Source organism: Trichechus manatus, unplaced genomic scaffold (genome assembly GCF_000243295.1).
Source record: "Trichechus manatus latirostris isolate Lorelei unplaced genomic scaffold, TriManLat1.0 scaffold00115, whole genome shotgun sequence".
Classification (NCBI taxonomy): domain Eukaryota; kingdom Metazoa; phylum Chordata; class Mammalia; order Sirenia; family Trichechidae; genus Trichechus; species Trichechus manatus.
Window position 1 is genome coordinate 1036328 of NW_004444051.1, and position 19932 is coordinate 1056259.

At 40.2% G+C, this 19932-nt stretch overlaps 1 protein-coding gene across 3 annotated transcripts in view; it reads left to right on the plus strand.

Moving 5' to 3' along the window:
* Positions 1–19485, plus strand: part of LOC101341508 (cytidine monophosphate-N-acetylneuraminic acid hydroxylase) — a 95143-nt gene extending 75658 nt beyond the window's left edge. For 2 of the 3 annotated variants that reach the window (XM_023738330.1, XM_023738332.1), the window contains exons 11-15: positions 4898–5072; positions 7424–7540; positions 14264–14379; positions 16606–16702; positions 19254–19385. In XM_023738330.1, coding sequence (XP_023594098.1) covers positions 4898–5072; positions 7424–7540; positions 14264–14379; positions 16606–16681 — 484 coding nt within the window. In that variant the 3' untranslated portion in view covers positions 16682–16702; positions 19254–19385. Of the gene's footprint in view, positions 1–4897; positions 5073–7423; positions 7541–14263; positions 14380–16605; positions 16703–19253 lie in introns of all 3 variants that reach the window. The other variant, XM_023738331.1, reaches the window with a different exon arrangement.
* The last annotated feature ends 447 nt before the right edge of the window (positions 19486–19932 follow it).

The following is a 19932-nucleotide window of genomic DNA, read 5'->3' on the forward strand; positions in this document are numbered from 1 at the left end:
ATGGAAACAGGCCGGACCCAGGCAGCAGTGAGTTTGTGTCTTTCTGGTTGAGTGACCGTGGCCTGTTGGAAAGCAGTGGAGGCCATGCACAGGGAAGAAAGGTGGGGGTGGAAAATCATGTATCCCTGGTTACCAGGTGCTCTGTCTCCTGTTGGGAGCTCCTTGAAGTTGCCTTCCTGTAATCCCTGTCCGTGGTCCTTGGTAGCTGAGGTCCAAGATGACGAATCCAGGTGGCAGTGAGCTGGTGTCTCCCTGGCCAAGTGACCACGGCCTGTTGGAAAGTGGCAGAGGCCTTGTACAGGGAAGAAGACAGGGGATGGGAAATCGTGTATCCCTGGTTACCTTGTGCTCTGTCTCCTGTTGGGAGCCCCGTGAAGTTGCCTTTCTGTACTCCCTGTCTGTGTTCCTTGGTGGCTATAGTCCAAGATGGTGAATCCGTGCCTTATTAACTGGTAGGGGACCTCCATTCCATAGCTCTCTTCATTCTCTGTCCTCTGTCAGTTTCTTATTCCATTCTGTGCTTGATCGGGTTCTTTATTCCTTCATTTGATGCTTAGCATTACAGGATTGACGTTTGTATTTGTTTTGCTTAGTTTTTCAGGTCTTTGCTGCAGAGGGACGGCATGGGGCTTCTGTCTATAGGGCCATGTTGGCTCTGCCTATTCTGTTGTTTTTATAACTCAGAAGCAATTAGGTTTAGGACCCACCCTACATTGGCATGACTTTGTTAATATAACAAAAGAAGAACTCTATTTCCAAACAAGATCACATTTACTCACGGAGTTAGGCTTTCAACATATATTTTTGGGGGAAACACTGAGATTCACATATTGCCTTTTCAAATAGAATTTTTTTTTTTTTTTTTTTACTATTTAAATAAAATAAACTAATAAGTATCTCTCAAATCTAGGGGAAAGAACTGAGCTGTTTTTTTTTTCTTCTAAGTTTTTTTTACTATGTAATAATTAGTCAAATGTTTTCCTCATCTCAGAACCTTACAAAAGAGTAAAAGGCAAGGAAAGTTTTTCTACTGAGGACCAGTGACACAGCTGAAAAATTAGTTGTCTTATGTAAGTTAGAGAGGAGCCCTGGTGGTGCAGTAGTTAAAGTGCTCAGCTGCTAACCAAAATGTTGGCTGTTTGAACCCTCCACCCACTCTGAGGGAGAAAGATGTGGCAGTCTACTTCCGGAATTGACTCAACAGCAATGGGTTTATGTAAGTAAGAAGGAATAAGCATGAGGAGCTGGTTTTCATTCCAACCAAACACTCCCCAACTGCTCATTCCACAGACAGGACATTTGAACAAGAAACAATACACTGGAAATGCAATTCACAAAAAGTTAACATTGATGTTGTAAGACTATATTTTTGTAAATACTTGTCTTGATCCAAATGGAACCATAACTTCCTCACTGCTATTTAGAAATGGACTAACATGTTGGAGAAGGATGCCCATAATTAGCCAAAATCACACCCTTCTCCTAGCCTTGCCTCTACAAAGTTGGTAAGGGGACACGAGAGGACAGGGAATGTGGTCAGAGAAAGCTTAATCTGGATTCTTTGGCATTTGAACTAGGTCTGAGAAGTAGTCCACCAGTTCTTCCCTCTTGCTAACTTCCCATATCAAATCTGGTCAATTCTCACTTATAAGTCCCTGACAAATCCACCACTCATCTGCATCCTCTCTGCTGTGGCCTTAATTCAGCCTGTAACAATTTCTCAACTAGATCCCTGCAGCGATCCCTGACTTATCTGTGTGCATCCACCTTCACTCCCTTTTGATCCATAATCTTCCTCACCAGTGTTTTTCAAACTACTGGTCAAAATCCATTGGTGGATCATAAAATCAATAACAGTTACAACCAGCATTTTAGAAAAATGAGATAGAATAGAATAGAAAACACATGAGTGTGTTGCATGTAACAAGTATTATTTCATGAAACTTACATTTCATAGGTGCCCTTGGTATATGACACCCTGGGTCCTGGTGTAAAATGTAGTTCTTAATGGGATCATGGGCAAAAAGTCTGAAAAGCCCCCACTTGACATCGCTGCCAAAGTGATCTTCTTAAAATGCAAAGCTGTTCTGTTTTTTCCCTGCTTAAAATTCTATAGGATCTCTCTAGTGCCTTCAGTATGAAAGTAGTTTTAATTCTCCAGATCAGAGGTGAAAAAGGTTTTAATGATTTCAATTATTAGCAGGGCATTTAAGAGCTTTCATGACTTGGAATTTGCCTAACCAACCTCATCTCATGCCACTCCTCCAGGTACATCCAATAGCAGTAACTCTCAAACAGTAATGAGTATCAGAATACTGAGGAACTTGTATAAATGAAGATCCCTGGGCTCCACTACCAGAGATTCTGATTCAGTAGATCTGAGATAGAGCCCAGAAACCTGCATTTGCATCATTGTCTGATACCAAAGCATGCTGGGGGTAACAATAGGTCAATGGCGGATTCTCAGTGCAAAGATAGAGTGTAAGGGACAAACTCATTGCTGTCAAGTCAATTCCAACTCATAGCGACCCTATAAGACAGGGTAGAACTGCCCCACAGGGTTTCCAAGGCTGTAAATCTTTCCAGAAGCAGACTGCCACATAGTTCTCTTGTGGAGCAGCTAGTGGGTTCAAGCCACCGACCTTTCAATTAGCAGCTGAGCACCCTAAATGCCTAACTCTGCTTTGTGAAAGGAAGAGGGGACAGGAAAGGGTAGGGAATGTGGTCAAGGAAAGCATAATCTGGAATCTTTGGCATATGAAGCAGGCCTTAGAAATGAGTAAGAGATTGCAAGTAGAGTAAGTAGACAGAGAGAGAAAGGAAGATTCCAGTCAGAAGGAATGGCATACACCCAAGAAGGGGAGTGTAGATAGTATTGTGGGTTTGGTGAATGCTAACTCTATGTCATTCAGAAATGATTCATTCAGCTCCTTCTATATACCAGGTATAATACTAAGGTGCGGGAGATAATAGCTGTGAAAAGGTCTTTGCCCTCAGGAAGGCATCCACCTACTTGGGTATAGGGCTGGTGAGTGAAAGTGGAGGAGAAGGATAAGGCAGGAATACCATGTTGAGGGCCACAGTTGGAAAGGCCCTGTAAGCCAGGCCAAGGAACTTGGATTTGGTTATAAAGAAGGTCCATTACTAAGATGTGGTTTAGAAAAACCATTTCAGCTCTGCTATGGTACTGGGGAAGAGACTATAAGTAGAAAAACTGGAGTCACGGAGGCCAGTTGTGAGGCTGTGTCTTAATACAGGAAAAGATTAGTGAGGCCCTACACTAAGACAAGGTCCCTGGGTGGCAAAAATGGTTTGTGCTGGACTGCTAACCTACAAAGGAACCCTGGTGGCACAGTGGTTAAGCGCTTGGCTGCTAATTGAAAGATCAGCAGTTCAAACCCACCAGCTGCTCTGAGAAAGATGTGGCAGTCTGCTTCTATAAAGATTACAGCCTTGGAAGCCTTATGAGGCAGTTCTACTCTGTCCATTAGGGTTGCTATGAGTCAGAATCGACTCAATGGCAATGGTTTTTTTTTTTTTTAACTAACCTAGAGGTTGATGGTTTGAACCCACCCAGTGGTGCTGTAGAAAAAACACCTGGCGATCTGTTTATGTAAAGATTATAGCCAAGAAAATCCTACGAAGCAGTTCTATTCTGTAAAACATGGGGTTGCCATGAGTCGGAATCAACTTGATGGTAACAGGTTTTTTTTTTTTTGTTTGTTTGTTTTTAAACTGAGACAGGAGAAGATTTAAGATATATTTAGAAGTTAGAAACTTTAGGATTTGGTAAATAATTTCTTATAGAAACCAGTACGACTGTAGCTTTGGGCATATAATGGACTAAACGTGTTGTTTTAGGCAGAGGGACATAGACCGCTACCATTGCCTGCCAAATCTTTACTGGGCAGGAACCTGATTCCCTTCTTTCAACACTGAGTTTCGCAATAGAATATTTCCCTTATCTAGAACACATTGTATTCCACTTCCAGGATTCAAGTTTCCATGTTTCATGTAATGATCCATCCTCACACAGGATGGACAAGCTCTAGGATTGTCAGAGAGTTCTCTTATCTGTATTGCTGGCAGAGCTGTAAGATAAAATTGCCCATCTGCCTGCTGGCTGTTGTTTGATTAGTATGCTAATAGGATTGTAAGTTAGAGACACGAAATTCTGGGTATATCTCAAAGATAAGTTAAAGTCATTCATATGTTCAATAAATATTTATTGATCACCTTCTGTGTTCTGGTCAGTCATGCTTGCTACTTTCATGGAACTTATACTCTAATTTGGAGGGCTGGGTAGGGGACATGCAGACATCCACAAAGTCTATATCATCAGATTATAGTCAACATTTTTATAGTTTAGTTCTTTGGGACAAAACCAAAACCAAAAACCAAACCCACTGCCTTCGAGTTGATTTCGACTCATAGAGACCCTATAGGACAGGGTAGAACTGTCCCATGGGGTTTCCAAGGAGTGGCTGGTGTATTCAAACTGCCAACCTTTTGGTTGGCAGCCAAGCTCTTAACCACTGTGCCACCAGGGCTCCGCTGTGTCACTAGGGCTCCTTTATTTGGGATAAGAGGAAGAGGGTCCAAATCAGTGGTTTTCAAACACTTGTTGTTCAGCTATGGACTTCAGATGAGAGCTGACCTGGAAATCCATCCTACTAACAATTAACAGGAGCTGCTCTTGTAAGGCAAGGGTGTGGGCCCAGCCTGCAGATGGCCCCTGTTGTACTTCTGTAGGACCCCTGGGGATCATCAGAGCAGTCTCAAAGCTACTAGCTTGGCTGACTTTTGATATTTAATATTTAAGTGCTAACTCTTGCCTTCTGGGTCCATATTTGTTGCTTTCGTTTTTTTACCACCTTCTCTCCTTTGTGTCTTCAAGCAAGGGCATCACAGAGCCTCCAGAAGGAACTAAAATTTACAAGGATTCCTGGGACTTTGGACCGTACTTAAAAATCTTGAATGCTGCCATAGGAGATGAAATATTTCTTCACTCATCCTGGATAAAAGAATACTTCACTTGGGCTGGATTTAAGGATTATAACCTTGTGGTCAGGGTACGCTATTAAGTATTATTTATCTTTGCTTTCTTGTATTATTGAAATATATGAAAATCCATTAGTATTCCAAACTATTTCTCAACAAGCATTCCTTATTAGGCCCTACTGACTGCCTAACAGAGAACAGATTTGAAACGTGATAAGCCATCCCTCATTGAAAACTTAATTGAAGTCTAGTTCGGTTTCCCTTTTGGAGCATTCTGTTACCTCCTATCAATGCGTGTTTTTGTTGTTCTTGTTTATTTTTGTTTGTTTGCTTAGCATGGCAGGGACAGCTATTTAATCTGTGGGGCTGGAAGGTGGGATCCACTCAGTGAGAGGGTGACTTGGAACAGGGTGAAAAAGCGGCAGCTAACTCTTACCTGCAGTTGTGGTAAGGACTGCATTGCACAAACAAGAGGTCAGCCTAGAACAAGAACTTAAACTGAGCACCAACACATACACAGAGCCTGCAAGCCAAGCTGTTCAAGTTATAACCTGGTCACCAAAGCTGGGGGTGTATCCAAAAGCAAAGTAAGTCCTGACAGGCAAAGAGTATAAGAGAAAGAAAATCAGTTGCCTTTGAGTCGACTCCAACTCACAGTGACCCCGTGGGTGTCAGAGTAGAAGTGTGCTCCATAGGGTTTTCAATGGCCGTGATCTTTCTGAAGAAGATTGCTGCTGACTTCTCGGCTAGTAGTCAAGTGCTTAACTGTTTTCGCCACCCAGGGAGTCCCTGCAAGAGTCCTTAGGCAGTGCAAACATTTAATGTGCTTGGCTGCTAACTGAAAGGTTAGCAGTTTGAGTCCACCCAGAGGTACCTTGGAAGACAGACCTGGCAATAAACTTCTGAAAGATCACGTAGCACATTGAAAACCCTATGGAGCACAGTTCTACCCTGACACACATGCAGTTACCATGAGTAGGAATTGACTCAACAGCAAGTAACAACAACAACAGGGACTCCTGTAGGAGAAAGACGAGGCCAGAAATGGACCAGGAATAACTGCAAAGTTGGTGAGTAACCAACCACCTCTAGCTTATAGTGCGTACCTGAGGTTGTGTGTGGAGACCAAAGTGCAGGCTAGGCCTCAGGAAACGGCAACACTCACACTTTTAAAGTCAGGCATCCATTACTTCCATAGTGACCACTATTCCCAACTTTACTGTTCAACCCCTGAACATTAGTACCAGGCAATGCTTCCCATTCTCTAAACAATGACTCATTGAAACCTACCTAGGGGTCAATGCCAGTCTGAGTTTCCACTTGTCAATAGTGAGGTGAGTATGAGTGGGGGTATGCGTGTTTGTACAAAGATGTCATCTCTTTTTTCCTGGAATGAACTGTCATCATTCCAAGATTAGGTCCTTTCTATTTTTGAGTGGTTAAAACATTCTTCTTTTAATGAAATAAAAAGATAGTTGATAGTAGTGAGGGGGCCCTGGTAGTGCAGTGGTTAAGTGTTTGGCTGCTAACTGCAAAGTCAGCAGTTCAAACCCACCAGCCACTCTGAGGGAGAAAGATGTGGCATTCTGCTTTTGTAAAGATTTATAGCCTTGGAAACCCCGTGGGGGCAGTTCTACTCCGTCCTCTAGGGTCACTATGAGTAGGAATCAAATCAGTGGTAATGAGTTTGGTTTAGATAGTAGTGATAGTAGACGTAAGATTTTTTTTTTTTGAGCCTTCACTTGGCAAAATAATTTTTTTTATTAGCTCCCCCATAATCTTTAGGAATTTGTCTTTGAAATCCAAAGACCTGGAAAATGTTGGTCTAAATGATCGTTTTAGTTGGACAATTACTATGGAAGAGAGAATGCTTTTGGGATTTTCAATGAAACTTCTTTGATTTAGCTGCTCTATGACAGCGAGAAACATTACTCATTTTATTTACCCATATTTTTACACAAATAAAGCTCGCCTTCTGCGTTTGTTTGTCAGCCTCTCCTAAGAGCATTATACTAATTCTTACAGCAACATATGGAAGAGGACTGGCGTGGTTGAGGGGAGAGGGTATGGCTGGCAAAAAACGCAGAAGGCGCACATTATTTGCATAAAAATACGTATTCCCTAGCCTGCAAACTTATGGTGGCTTTGATGCCTCATTAATTATAGTACTTAAGATAATGATAATCTTCTCTATAAATTTGATTGAAGTTAGTGATATGAAGTAGTTTTGCTAGTGTAGAAGACTAGAATTTGAATGCTATCAGTTCAGGAAAGAGAGAGGATGACTTTTTCTATATTAATTCCAATTCATTACTATTTATCATTTAAGGGCTTTTGAGTCTTACATATTTTAGGATTTTTTAAAGACCTTGACCACCAGATTGATCTGGTTCTTCCCTTTACCATGTTGTCATTTGCACAGATGATTGAGACAGATGAGGACTTCAACCCTTATCCTGGAGGATATGACTATTTGGTTGACTTTCTAGATTTATCCTTTCCAAAGAAAAGACCAAGCCGGGAACATCCCTATGAAGAAGTAAGCAGCAACACTGGTGGAAGTGTTTTTTATTCCCTTGGTTCCTTCTTTCCTTTCTTCCTTCCTTTTTAATAAACTTTTTATTTTGGAATAGTTTTAGATTTACAGAAAAGTTGCAAAGATAGTACAGAGAATATCATTAGATCTTACATTACTACAGCACATTTGTCGCAACCTCAACATAAAGAAAACAAAAATCCTCACAACTGGACCAATAAGCAACATCATGATACATGGAGAAAAGATTGAAGCTGTCAAGGATTTCATTTTACTTGGATCTACAATCAATGCCCATGGAAGCAGCAGTCAAGAAATCAAATGATGTATTACATTGGCTGAATCTGCTGCAAAAGAATCTTTAAAATCTTAGAGAGCAATGGTGTCAGTTCGATGACTAAGGTGCACCTGATCCAAGCCATGGTCTTTTTAATTGCCTCATATGCTTGTGAAAGCTGGACAGTGAAAAAGGAAGACTGAAGTAGAACTGATGCATTTGAATTATGGCATTGTTAAAGAATACTGACTATACCAGGAACTGTCAGAAGATCAAACAAATCTGTCTTGGAAAAGTACAGCCAGAATACTCCTTAGAAATGAGAAGACTCCATCTTGCTTACACTGGCTATGTTATCAGGAGGAACCAATTTCTGGAGAAGAACATCATGCTTGGTAAAGCAGAGGGTCAGCGAAAAAGAAGAAGATCCTCAATGAGATGGACTGACAGTGGCTGCAACAATGGGCTCAAACATACCTACTGTTGTGAGGATGGCACAGGACTGGGCAAAGTTTTGTTTTGTTATACATGGTATCACTATGAGTCAGAACTGACTTGATGGCACCTAACAACAACAGCAACAATGAACCAGTATTACAACGTCATTGTTAACTGAAGTCTATACTTGTTTCTTTTTCATGAAGGTTTGTTTCATCTACCCACTTACTTTCAAACACTTGATCAGCATAAGCTATTATGAGACCGGTGAGCCTCTACCTTCCTTTTGCTTTTCTCCAATTATCTCTCTCTCCCAAGTGAACCCAATGGGTGTCTCTATAAAAGGAGTTAATCAACATAAATCAACACATATTTTGTAGTCAATGCATATTTTGTTGAGCTCCAATTTTGAACAAACCCATTAATTGGGTGATATAAAGGAAAGAGTTGTGTCTTTCGAGACAGCTTCGCTATTGGTGCCCCAACCCTGCAACTTACTGATTATGAGTCTTTGGGGAAGTTATTTAACTGACCTGAGTCTTGTTGTTGTTGTTTTTTTCCCTTTCCATAGGGCTTATTCCCACTTTATCAACTGGACATGAGGGTTAAATGACATAATTTATGTGAACAAGCATTATAACTAAAATGATATATAAATGTAAGAATTAGTTAAGTTAGGAATATATACAAATTAATTAATCTAATTAGATCCCCAAATCTAACCAATCACCACAACAATGTTGAGGACACGAAGTCTGTCCTTAAGAATCTTATTGCTTATGTGATGCCCCAACTGTAGAGGTTTAAATGTACTTTCATATAATAGACGTGTTCTTAAACTACATTTTTATAAATTGACTTGTATTTTTCTGTTCAGTAAAGTATTTGTTATTGAAGAGAATTCTATATTGAAACTTTAGTAAAACCAATAACCTACTACCTGATTTGCGAGTCTTAAAAAACTGGGTTTTCACATATGGGTGAGTCCTGTGTGAAGCACCCATATGAGTGATAAACACATTTACACCCATTTTGAACAAAATGAATCTATATTTTTGTTTTATTTTACAAACACATGGCTTCTTCTAGGTTAAGCACAGGTTTAAACACTTTATAAATTTTAAGTCAGTTAATCCTCTTAACAACCCTATAAATAGGAATTATTATATTCCCTGTTTTATAGATGATGAAACTGCCAAACTAAGAAGTTAAATAACTTGCCCAAGGCTGTACAGCTAGTAAATGGTGGCATAGGGCTTTGAACTTGAGAACTCTAGGTCCAAAGCCTATGCTTTTAGCCACTGTGTTGCCTCTCAAATCTGAATTTACAAAACCTATAAATTAAGAGGAGCTAAAGATGTCTGTTAGCCTTAAAGGAGACTCATCTTTGTAATCTTTAAAATAACAAGCTCCCAGAGTTCTTTTAAAATATTTAATTTGAAAGAAAATGTGACTTATTCATAGCTTTTTGTAATGCATCTGTTGGATGAAGCAAGCAACAGCCCTGTTGTAGATTTAAGCACCAAAAAGAAACAAACCAGTTGCCGTCAAGTCAGTTCCAACACATGGTGACCTCATGTCTGTTAGAGTAGAACTGCGCTTCATAGGGTTTTCAATGGCTGATTTTTCCGAAGTAGATTGCCAGGCCTTTCTTCCAAGGTGACTCTGATTGGACTCGAACCTCCAGCCTTTTGGTTAGCAGTCAAGCATGTTAACCATTTGTACCACCCCAGGGACTCCAGATTTAAGTACACGGTGGGGTAAATCATCCCACCTGCCACGTACATGGTGGCCTGCGATGTGTCTCTCAGTATTTTTATCTTCCAGGATTTTAATGAGATATCTGTGTGTTGGGGTTTGCATAAAGAGGACTGTGCCTATACTTGGAAGAGCTCCTCTTCTTGCTACCTGGAGCCTTCTCATACTGCCTTACTTTTTTTTTTTTTTGCATTATTTGCCTTTCAAGTTCACAATTAAACTTTCTATTACACCAACTCTGCATCTTTTCTAGATGCCTTGTCCCTGTAGTTCTCCGTCTTTCTGCTCTGATCTGGATAGGCTCCTGTCTAGATCACCTGCAAATCTGTCACCTGGGATAACCCTTCATGCTTCCCAGATGCCACCCATACCTTCCCCTTCCTTGCTTTACTCCTTTGTGGGACTTTCTCCTTAAGTAACTTCCTCTGTAGATGACGATGAATTAAGGAATTACTCCATATTTCCCAATAAGAAAAATTTTAGAAACCAATTTAAGGCTCTATGCACATGCATATAGTTTGTTAGTCTCTAGGTTTTACTTGTCAACAGAGGTTACATGTTTAAATGCTCAACCTGGCCCAAGGCAGATCTTGTAAATAGGTGGAGCTGGGTGGGAACTATGTCCAGTGGAAAGTAAATGCCCATTGGAAGGCTGCAGCCCCTACTCAGCTCCAGCTGATCTTCTGAATTTTCCAGGGAACTTAGAATCTGGATTTTCATGTGCAATATCCAGATTTATAAATGTAGAAAGCTAATTTAATTTTTAGAAAGGATTGTGTTGTTCTTAGCTGCCATCAAGATGACTCAGACTGATGGCGACCTGATGTATGGCAGAATGAAATGTTGCCTGGTCCTCCTGTGTCATCCTCACAATTGCCAGCATGTTCCAGTCCATTGTTGCTACTATTGTGCCAATCCATCTCATCAAGGGTCTTGATGGCCCTCTACATTTCTCCGAACATAATGTCGTCCTCTAGCAATTGATCCCTCCTGTTGACAGGTCCAAGCAAGTGAGTTGGACGATGTTCTGTTGTGATCCGTACAGTTTTCATTGGCTAATTTTTGGAAGTAGATCACCAGGCCTTTCTTCCTAGTCTTAGTCTGGAAGCTGTGCTGAAACCTGTCCACCACAAGTGACCCTACTGGTATTTGAAATATTGGTGGCATAACTTCCAGCATCTTAGCAAGTTGCAGGCCACCACAGTACAACAAACAGACAGATGAGTGATGGATAAAGAACTTAGGCTATCTGAAACAGAGCTAAAGGCTGTATTTGGTCAAGGAATCATGAGTTTGCTTTAAATTTTGAAGGTGAGGAGCGAGCTCTTAGGCTGAGGGACCCCTATATTCCAAAAATGGTGAGCCACTTGGTTTAGGATACCCCAAATATACTATTTGCCCTAGTTCTCCCCACAAAATAAATTTGTCCAGGGAGCTGTGTAGAGGGTTAAGTTAAGGATCAACTGTGTTATGTGCACTCCTTTGTGCTTGTGTTTCCCTGCTGTCCTCCATGATACCTTACTCTACTCCCTCCATGTCTGAGTACTCCTCCACATATGGGGATTCAGCTGCCTCTGCCCTGCTTCTTTGCTTGGTATTTATCCACCTGCTTTCCAGATTGTCACAGTTAGTTGAAATATCCTGTCTGCCAACAAGTCACTTCATTTTCTCTTCATTGTGGCAGTTTATGCCTCTATAATTGCTTTGTCAACATTTTTTTTTTTTGTACTTTAGGTGAAGTTTTACAAAAAAAATATTTTCTCATTAAACAGTCAGTACCCATATGTTTTATGACACTGGTTAACAACCCATGGCGTGTCAACACATGCTCCCCTCTCGGCCTTGGAGGAAAATTTTATTTTTATTTTTGGTGAAAATATACATAGCCAAAGATACACCATTTCAAAAATTTCTGCATGTACAATTCAGTGATGTCAATTATGTTCTTCCAGTTGTGCTGCTAGTCTCACTTTAGATGAAGGTTTACAGAACAAAATAGTTTCTCATTAAACAATTAGTACACATATTGCCCTATGACAATGGTTAAGAACCCTACGACATGTCGCTTTGTCAACATTTTAGTTTGTTCTTGAAGTGTTGAGAAGACATGTTATGATGTGATCTTCCCATTATTTTGAATCAGATGGTCTCCTATCAGTTACAATGACACTGTCCCCTTGTTTCTCCTCCCTTTCTGACTATTCGGAATTCTTCAGGATTCTCCTTTCTCTCCTATCGCTTAACTGTCTTGGTTTCTCCCAGGGCTCTGTGCTCTCTTCCTGGGTGAACTCATCTGCTAAGACCACTTCTCTGCTAATGACTCCAAAATCCATAATTCCAGCCCAGACCTCTTCCTGGCTCCCTCCAGCACTGCCAAGCTTCAGATTCAATGCTTGGCACCTCATCTTCAAACAAAATCCGGCTCATGATCTTCCTTCTCTAAAACTGCTCCTTCTCCTTCGCTATGTTGATTGTTGACCATACCATACCTCCAGTCATTTGAGTTAGAAGCAAGAGAATAATCTTCGACTCTTCCCATTACCTCATCCCTATATTTAATCAGTTACCAAGATCTTCACACTTTATGCCCTAAATATTTCTCAAATCTGTCCCCAGTTCTCCATGTGTTCCTCTCCAGATTGCAAGTTCAAGAAAGTCTATCCCCCTTCACTGAGAGGACTAGGCCTTGAGATTGCATACTAGCTGGGCATTTTTCAGCCCAGCCAAGTTGTGGACTCATGATCCTAAATCTCTATTGGCAAAGGTCTAGATCCTCTGACTTTTGCTTGTAATCTTAGTTCACAATGGATATAATTGCTTTATTAGAATGGTGAAGGAAAAGGAAATACACCTAAAATGCTAATCTATTCATTCTGTTTCATTTAATAGCATGTCATTTAGGAAAACTTGCCCCTGCCAGTATTAGTATAGTAGTTACCAGAAAAAAACAAACAAAGAACAACAACAACAAAAAAACAAACAAACAAAACCCATGATGCTATATACTGAAAAAGTTCCTGGTAAACTTTAACATTGGTACTGATGAATTCTTAAAACCACATGCAATCTTAGGAAACTTTTTCGTGTGACTTCTTGCTCTTCATATAAATTATCTCGTTTTTTTCTCACAATAGTCCTACAATAGAGGAAACCAAGGCTTAGCATGGTTAAGTTCGCATAATTACTAAGAGCTGAGCTGGAACTCAAAACTATCTCTGCTTGTCTCCAAATCCTGTGCTCCTTTGACTATTCAGCAGCCTCAGCATCAGAAGTTGGGATTCTTTAAGGGTAAATCTTGGCCAACTGATCTAAATTAATCCTGCTGTGTGGCAGGCCTGGAATGCAGCAGACTGTAGTACACTGGCAGACCCTGTTTTGTCTCTATATGTTCAGGAAGGAAGCAAATATTTCACTTTGGAGATGATGATGTGATGATGATGATGATGATGGAGGAGGAGGAGGAGGAGGAAGGAGGGGGAAGGAAGGGGAAGGAGGGAAGAGGAGGAGGAGAAGGAGGAAGAGGAGGGGAAGGGGAAGGAGAAGGAGAAACAGAAGGAGAAGAAGGAGGAGGAGGGGAAGGGAAACAAGGAGGAGGAGTGGGAGGAGGAGGAGGAGAAGAGAAGGGGAGGAAGAAGAAGAAGAAAGCAAACATTTATTGAAATCTTAATATGTGCCAGGTCTAATTTTAAGTAGGATCCCTAGTGGTATAGTGGTTAAGAGCTCGGCTGCTAAGCAAAAGGTCAGCAGTTCAAGTCCACCAGCTGCTCCTTGCAAACCCTATGGAGCAGTTCTATTCTGTCCTATAGGGTCGCTATGAGTTTGAACCGACTCAACGACACCTAACAACAATAACAATTTTAAGTATTTTATATACACTGACTCTTTTAATCCTTACAACACTCCTATGAGGAAAGCTCTATTATTATCTTAATCTTATAGATGAGGAAACTGAGGCCCAGAAAGGTTACCAAGATCACACACTAGAACCTGGATTTGAACCTGGCAATCTGACCCTGGAGTCTGTATTCACAGTCACCACATTCTGCCAGCTCTTGATCTGTCTTCTGTTTTCCTTCCCTCAATTTCTACTGCACTGTGTTCCTCCTTTCTCCCTCAGTCTGTGATGTCTGACTCCTTTCCTTGACTCCCCATGGTTCCGCCACTGAGGGCAGCTACTTCTCCCAGGGACACGAGGGATGTGATACTCTGTGCTGTCTGGTGTGCTTCTGCATGTTGCTCTGCATATGTTCCAGATCCGGAGCCGGGTCGATGTCATCAGACATGTAGTAAAGAACGGTTTACTCTGGGACGACTTGTATATAGGGTTCCAGACCCGACTCCAGCGGGATCCTGACATATACCATCATCTGTAAGTCTGAAAACCCCTGCCAGACCCTAGGCCACTCTGAGGATGCCATGGATAGATAGATAAGCAGCATCAGTGACTGCCTATGCCCCCAAATTCTGGTGGATACTTGAAATCTCCCCATTAAAGCTTCATTCCTTTATTAGCTTTTTAAAAAACAAATCTGGTTATCATTTATACATTCAAGTGAATGTGTTTCCCATCATTTTTTGGGAGTGGTTTTTGGTATAGGACAAAGAAGGACATCATGGAAGGGACAGGTGTTGTTTGCCAAGACAAGAATGAGGAGGGGTAAGTATGTATGTGGCCAGGATGTGATTGTTGAAGATAATCATTTCCCGTATCACATGTCTGTCTCTGCCTAACCTTGAGCATGAATTTGATGGGCTAGCTGGTTAATGGGAAGGCCTCCCTGGATTCCTGCCTGCCTACACTTAAAAAATGTTCAAGTCTTTCACTGCAAAACTGTATGTTTTTAAGATTATATATGGAATATTTATGTGGAAATCTCAGAAAGCCCCATTTGTTGTTTTTATATTGCAAAATAATTACCAAGGGAGAGAATGCTTTACTTTCATTACCACTGATCCTCTGAAAATACAGGAAATTTAACCTTAAAAATTCCAATCGTTTAAAATTTAAAAGCAACATCCACTATTTAGCTTCTACCTTGAGTTTGCAAGCACAGGCATTTAGTAAAATTAAAAAATAAAACTTTTAACTTGTTTTTAAGTGTCCTTAAACTATAAAAGATGCTAACAATGTAGCAGTGTCTAGCCTGAAAAGTAAAAGTAAGTACTCCATCGGGCACCTCGCAGTAAATCGTTTCCTGTCCCTCCTTCCCCACTTCCCAGGATAGCCCTTGATAACAATTCAGTGTGTGTCCTCTCAGGCCTACTTCTGTAAATATATTTCCTTTCCATAAAATGTCCATACAGTTGTGGAAGGAGAAGTGTTATTGTTACTGTTGGTTTTTAATGTAATCCCAGTGCACATGTTCTGCAACTGGCATTTCTTACTCATCAATTTTTTTTCCTCTCTCTGTCTCTCATTACTGTATTTTAAGTATCTCTCCATACTGGGACACACAAATCAACCCCAGACCTTTTAATGGCAGTAAAACATTCCATGTTTTATTCATTTGCAACAGCACATATACCTATCTTATGGTTCTGGAAAAAAAAAAGAAGGTGGCAACTTTTGGGAGAAGGGGATTCTGGAAGTTCCTTTCCTTAAGAACTTAATACCATCTTGGAAACTTCTCAGATATGGATGTTAAAGATTATTTTGTCATATTATGTCTTGATAACAAAGGTCATCACTTTAAAAAGATCCCACAATGAATCTTGGGAAGCAGTCACAGCCCAATTTATCTGTTGCTCCGAAAATGAGATTTATAAGTTAATTAAACATTTTTCTCATTACAAAAATAATACAAATCCACTGTAGAAATTTTGGAGAAATGTAAAAAAAAAAATCTAAACCACAAATAATCTCATCAACCAGGAGAACAATTTATATTTTAATGTCTAGTTAATCCAGCGGGATAATACTGTACATATTTTTGTACCTATGTGTTTATTGAAAAATATATCATAGTTATTTTCCACATTACCATATAATTTTTCTACATCATCATTTTTAATGGCTGTCTACCTTGACAACAAATAGGTATATCCACACTTTATTTAACCAATCCTTGATCGACCTTTGTTTTCTAACTTCTCACTATTCAAAGCAATGATTTAGTTAATCAACATGTAGGTGTGTCTTCCTAAGGAAATTCATAGTGATGTCCCTAGGATAAATTCTTCAGAGTGGAGCTGCTGGGTCCAACACATCAGGGTATTTAGGTATCTGATGCACTTCGGCAGATCATTCTTCAGGAAGCCAGTTCACCCTCCCATAAATAACGCAGTCAGGAGCCATTTGCCTGCATCTTCACCAACACTACGTCCTAATGCTTTCACGTACAGTATATAAATCTAGATTTTCACATACGACGATCCCTTAAGTGAGGCACATTATACTAAAATAAAAATAAGACACAGTTGTCATGCTTTAAGGGACTATGTTCAACACACTGAAAATGCTAAGCTATGCGAATAGCTGAACACACAGAAATGCTATCTCTGAGAAAAGCTGAGTGCCAGGCACCAAATGGATTCTGGCAAAGCAACAGGTATGGATGTTTCAAAAGCATATTTCCCTGATTTATCTCTCTCACAGGTTTTGGAACCATTTTCAAATAAAACTCCCCCTCACGCCACCCAACTGGAGGTCCTTCCTGATGCACTGCAGGTAGAGCAGACCTGGGATCTCACAGGTAAGGCATCCTGTAGGTCTGGGATACACCTGTACCGTGTGTCCATAACGTTTTATTTGGCACTAAATTAAGCAGGTGCTGTGTCTGTCAGGAAACCTGACTTTTGGGAGAATGAGAGAGGCTAATATTACAAGAGGAGTCCTTGGGCAGTGCAAACAGTTAACACGCTCGCTGCTAACTGAAAGATTGGAGGTTGGAGTCCACCGAGAGGCTCCTCAGAAGAAAGGACTGGTGATCTAGTTCCAAAAAATCAGCCATTAAAAACCCTATGGAGCACAGTTCTACTCTGACACACATAGGGTAGCCAAGAGTCAGAGTCAACTTGACAGCAACTGGTTAACATTACAAGAAGAACATTCAAGTTTAAAAACAAGTAAATAAAATGAATGAAGAATGTGTTCAACCCAAAGATCATAGAATCTTTGGTCTCACTGAGGCGAACATACAGCCAATTATCAAACAAAATAAAAATTATTTCAGGCTGTCAGCAAGGTGTTCAGAGCTAAATCCTGAGCACCTGAGGAAAAGCAGCAACAAAAACTGAAGGGAGAAAAACTAACACAGAGAGAGTAAGATGGAAAACCCCACCTTACCATATCTAATCTCCCTCTCTACTTTGGGCTGATGGAGCTCAGCTTAACAGACACAAATCTGATCTAATATTTCTTCCTATAGCTGGGGATGTGATTTTATTAACTGAGTTACAAAACCCCTTTCCATATACTTATAGTTGAAAGAACCATGTACTATTACTACCAAACAAGAAAAAACCAAACCCATTGTCGCTGAGTTGATTCCAACTCATAGGGATCCTATAGGACAGAGTAGAACTGCTCCATAGTGTTTCCAAGGAGGGGCTGGTAGATTTGAATTGCCGACCTTTTGGTAAGCAGTCAGGCTTTTAACCACCTTGCCAGCAGAGCTCCACTATTACTACGAAGGTAGTAAATTACTTGACTCATGCATTCAGCTATTTATTTATGCATTCATGTATTTATTCCACAAAAAAACTATCCCATCACATTGCATTGTAATAGTCTATTAGTTGTCTCTCCCAGTAGACTCTGAGTTTCTTAAAATTAGAGATTGTTGCCTCTGTATCCCTAGTACTTAGCACACTGCCCTACACATACACAATTTTATTTAAAATAGGCATTCAAAGAAGGAACAAAGGAATTTCTGTCTCCCATCATCAGTGTGACTTGCCTCTTAAAAAAAGCTTCAATGTCCTTACCAGTAAAATTAAGGGGTCAAATTAGAATATCTTTAACATTCTTTCCAGTTGTAAAGTTCTTTGTTCCATACTCCAGACTACCTCAAGGCATTGGGCTAGCACTTCTAAGTTATTATGATTACAGGCTCGAAGGGAAGATACACATACAACTATACTACAAGTCACACTCTAATAAGCACTATATTTGTACAAACTAAGTGCTGCGAATACTGAGGAGAAAAGGATTACATTTGACTTTTTGATATGACCAAGGAGAGTATTAAGGAGGAGGTAGTATTCTGGGGGAGAGAGAGGGGCTTGAAGATTGGATAAAGTCTTTAAAAAGCAAAAATAGAGGGGACAGGGGGTAGAAAGAATATTCCAGACAGAAAGAATGGGTGAAGTCAAAACGTAGAGAAATGAGAGGTGAATTTGAGCAATGGCAAGTCTCCTAGTGTGACAGAGAAGTAAGGGAAACCAGGAAAGGGGCATGAGTAGGGTCTTGGAGAATAAGTAGGGTCAAGAGGCCTCAGTGAGGATGCTAAGCAGGTTCTGTCATTGTGAAAAATCAGGAGGCTTGAAAGATAAGGAAGCAGCAGATAGAGAGAGCTCCCAGTTCAAGGTCTTGGGGATGGAGCAGTTCAGAAAGAAAGTGGGGTTAAGAGTGCTTCTAGTATTAGTGGGTGAATGAATTGGAGGTAATGGGAATTGGAAGGTCAGTGTATATACTTTTAAGTTGCCTTATCAAGGAGACAATAAAATATAGTGGTCAACACCTCTGAGTTGGAATCCAACTTCTTGCATTAGAATTACGTGAACTTGGGCAAATTACTAACTCTCCATGTGTCTCAGATACCAATCTGAAAATGAATATAATAATAGTACCTCCCTCACAGGGTTGTATCATATGTGTAAGGCACATCTAGAAGAGTGACTGGCATGCAGTGAGTGAATAATAAGTGCCAACTTTATCAACCTCATAAAAGAAACAGGAGAGTCATGGTGACCATAGACAGTCACTTGGTAAATCAGTAAGAAGTCGCGAGGAGTCATGTTTTTATTCACATGCTGGTTTTAGATTCTCACTCATCTTAAAGCATCATAGGTTATATACCTTGAACTAAAGAATAAGAATGAAAATTCATCCAATGCAATAAAAAAGATGAAAAGATATTAGTACTGTGTTGGTGAGGGGTGCACAACATTTAGTGTAATTAGTATCACTAAATTGTACAGGTGAAAAACGAATCAGCAAACGTTGTTATATGTATTTTTACAACAATAAAAAAAACCTATTCATACCTATTAATTCGTACAATTAATACCTTTAATTCACAGGGATGCCAAGCAACATGAGATCGAAGAATTTACTGATGTTACATCTTGAACGCAAGAAGCTTATACCAAAGGAGACTATGATTTACTGATATCAATTAATAATCACATGTTTATGTCTTAGTTCACTAGTGCTGCTATAATAGAAATACCACAAGTAGTAGCTTTAACAAACAGAAATTTATTTCCTCTTAGTTTAGGAGGCTAGAAGCCTGAATTTAGAGCACCAGCTCTAGGGGAAGGCTTTGTCTCTCTGTCAGCTCTGGAGGAAGGTCCTTGTCTCTTCAGCTTCTGCTTTCTGGTTCCTTGGAGATCTCCACATGTCTTGGCATCTATCTTACTCCATCCCTCTCTCTGCTTGCTTGTTTAGTCTTCTTTTTATATCTCAAAAGAGATTGACTCAAGATACACAGTACACTAATCCTGCCTCATTAACGTAACAAAGACAACCCATTCCCAAACAGGACTGACTTAACTACAGGCATAGAGGTTAGGATTTATAACATATTTTGGGGAGATACAATTGAATCCATAACACATTTGTGCAATTTTTGTAAGCCTCATGTTTTTGGATCACTACGTTCCCAGATTCATAAATATTTTACTAGTGCCATCCACAATTCTTTGTACAAAGAACCAATAAACCCAACAGGAACACATTGCCTATGAAAAGCAAAGCATA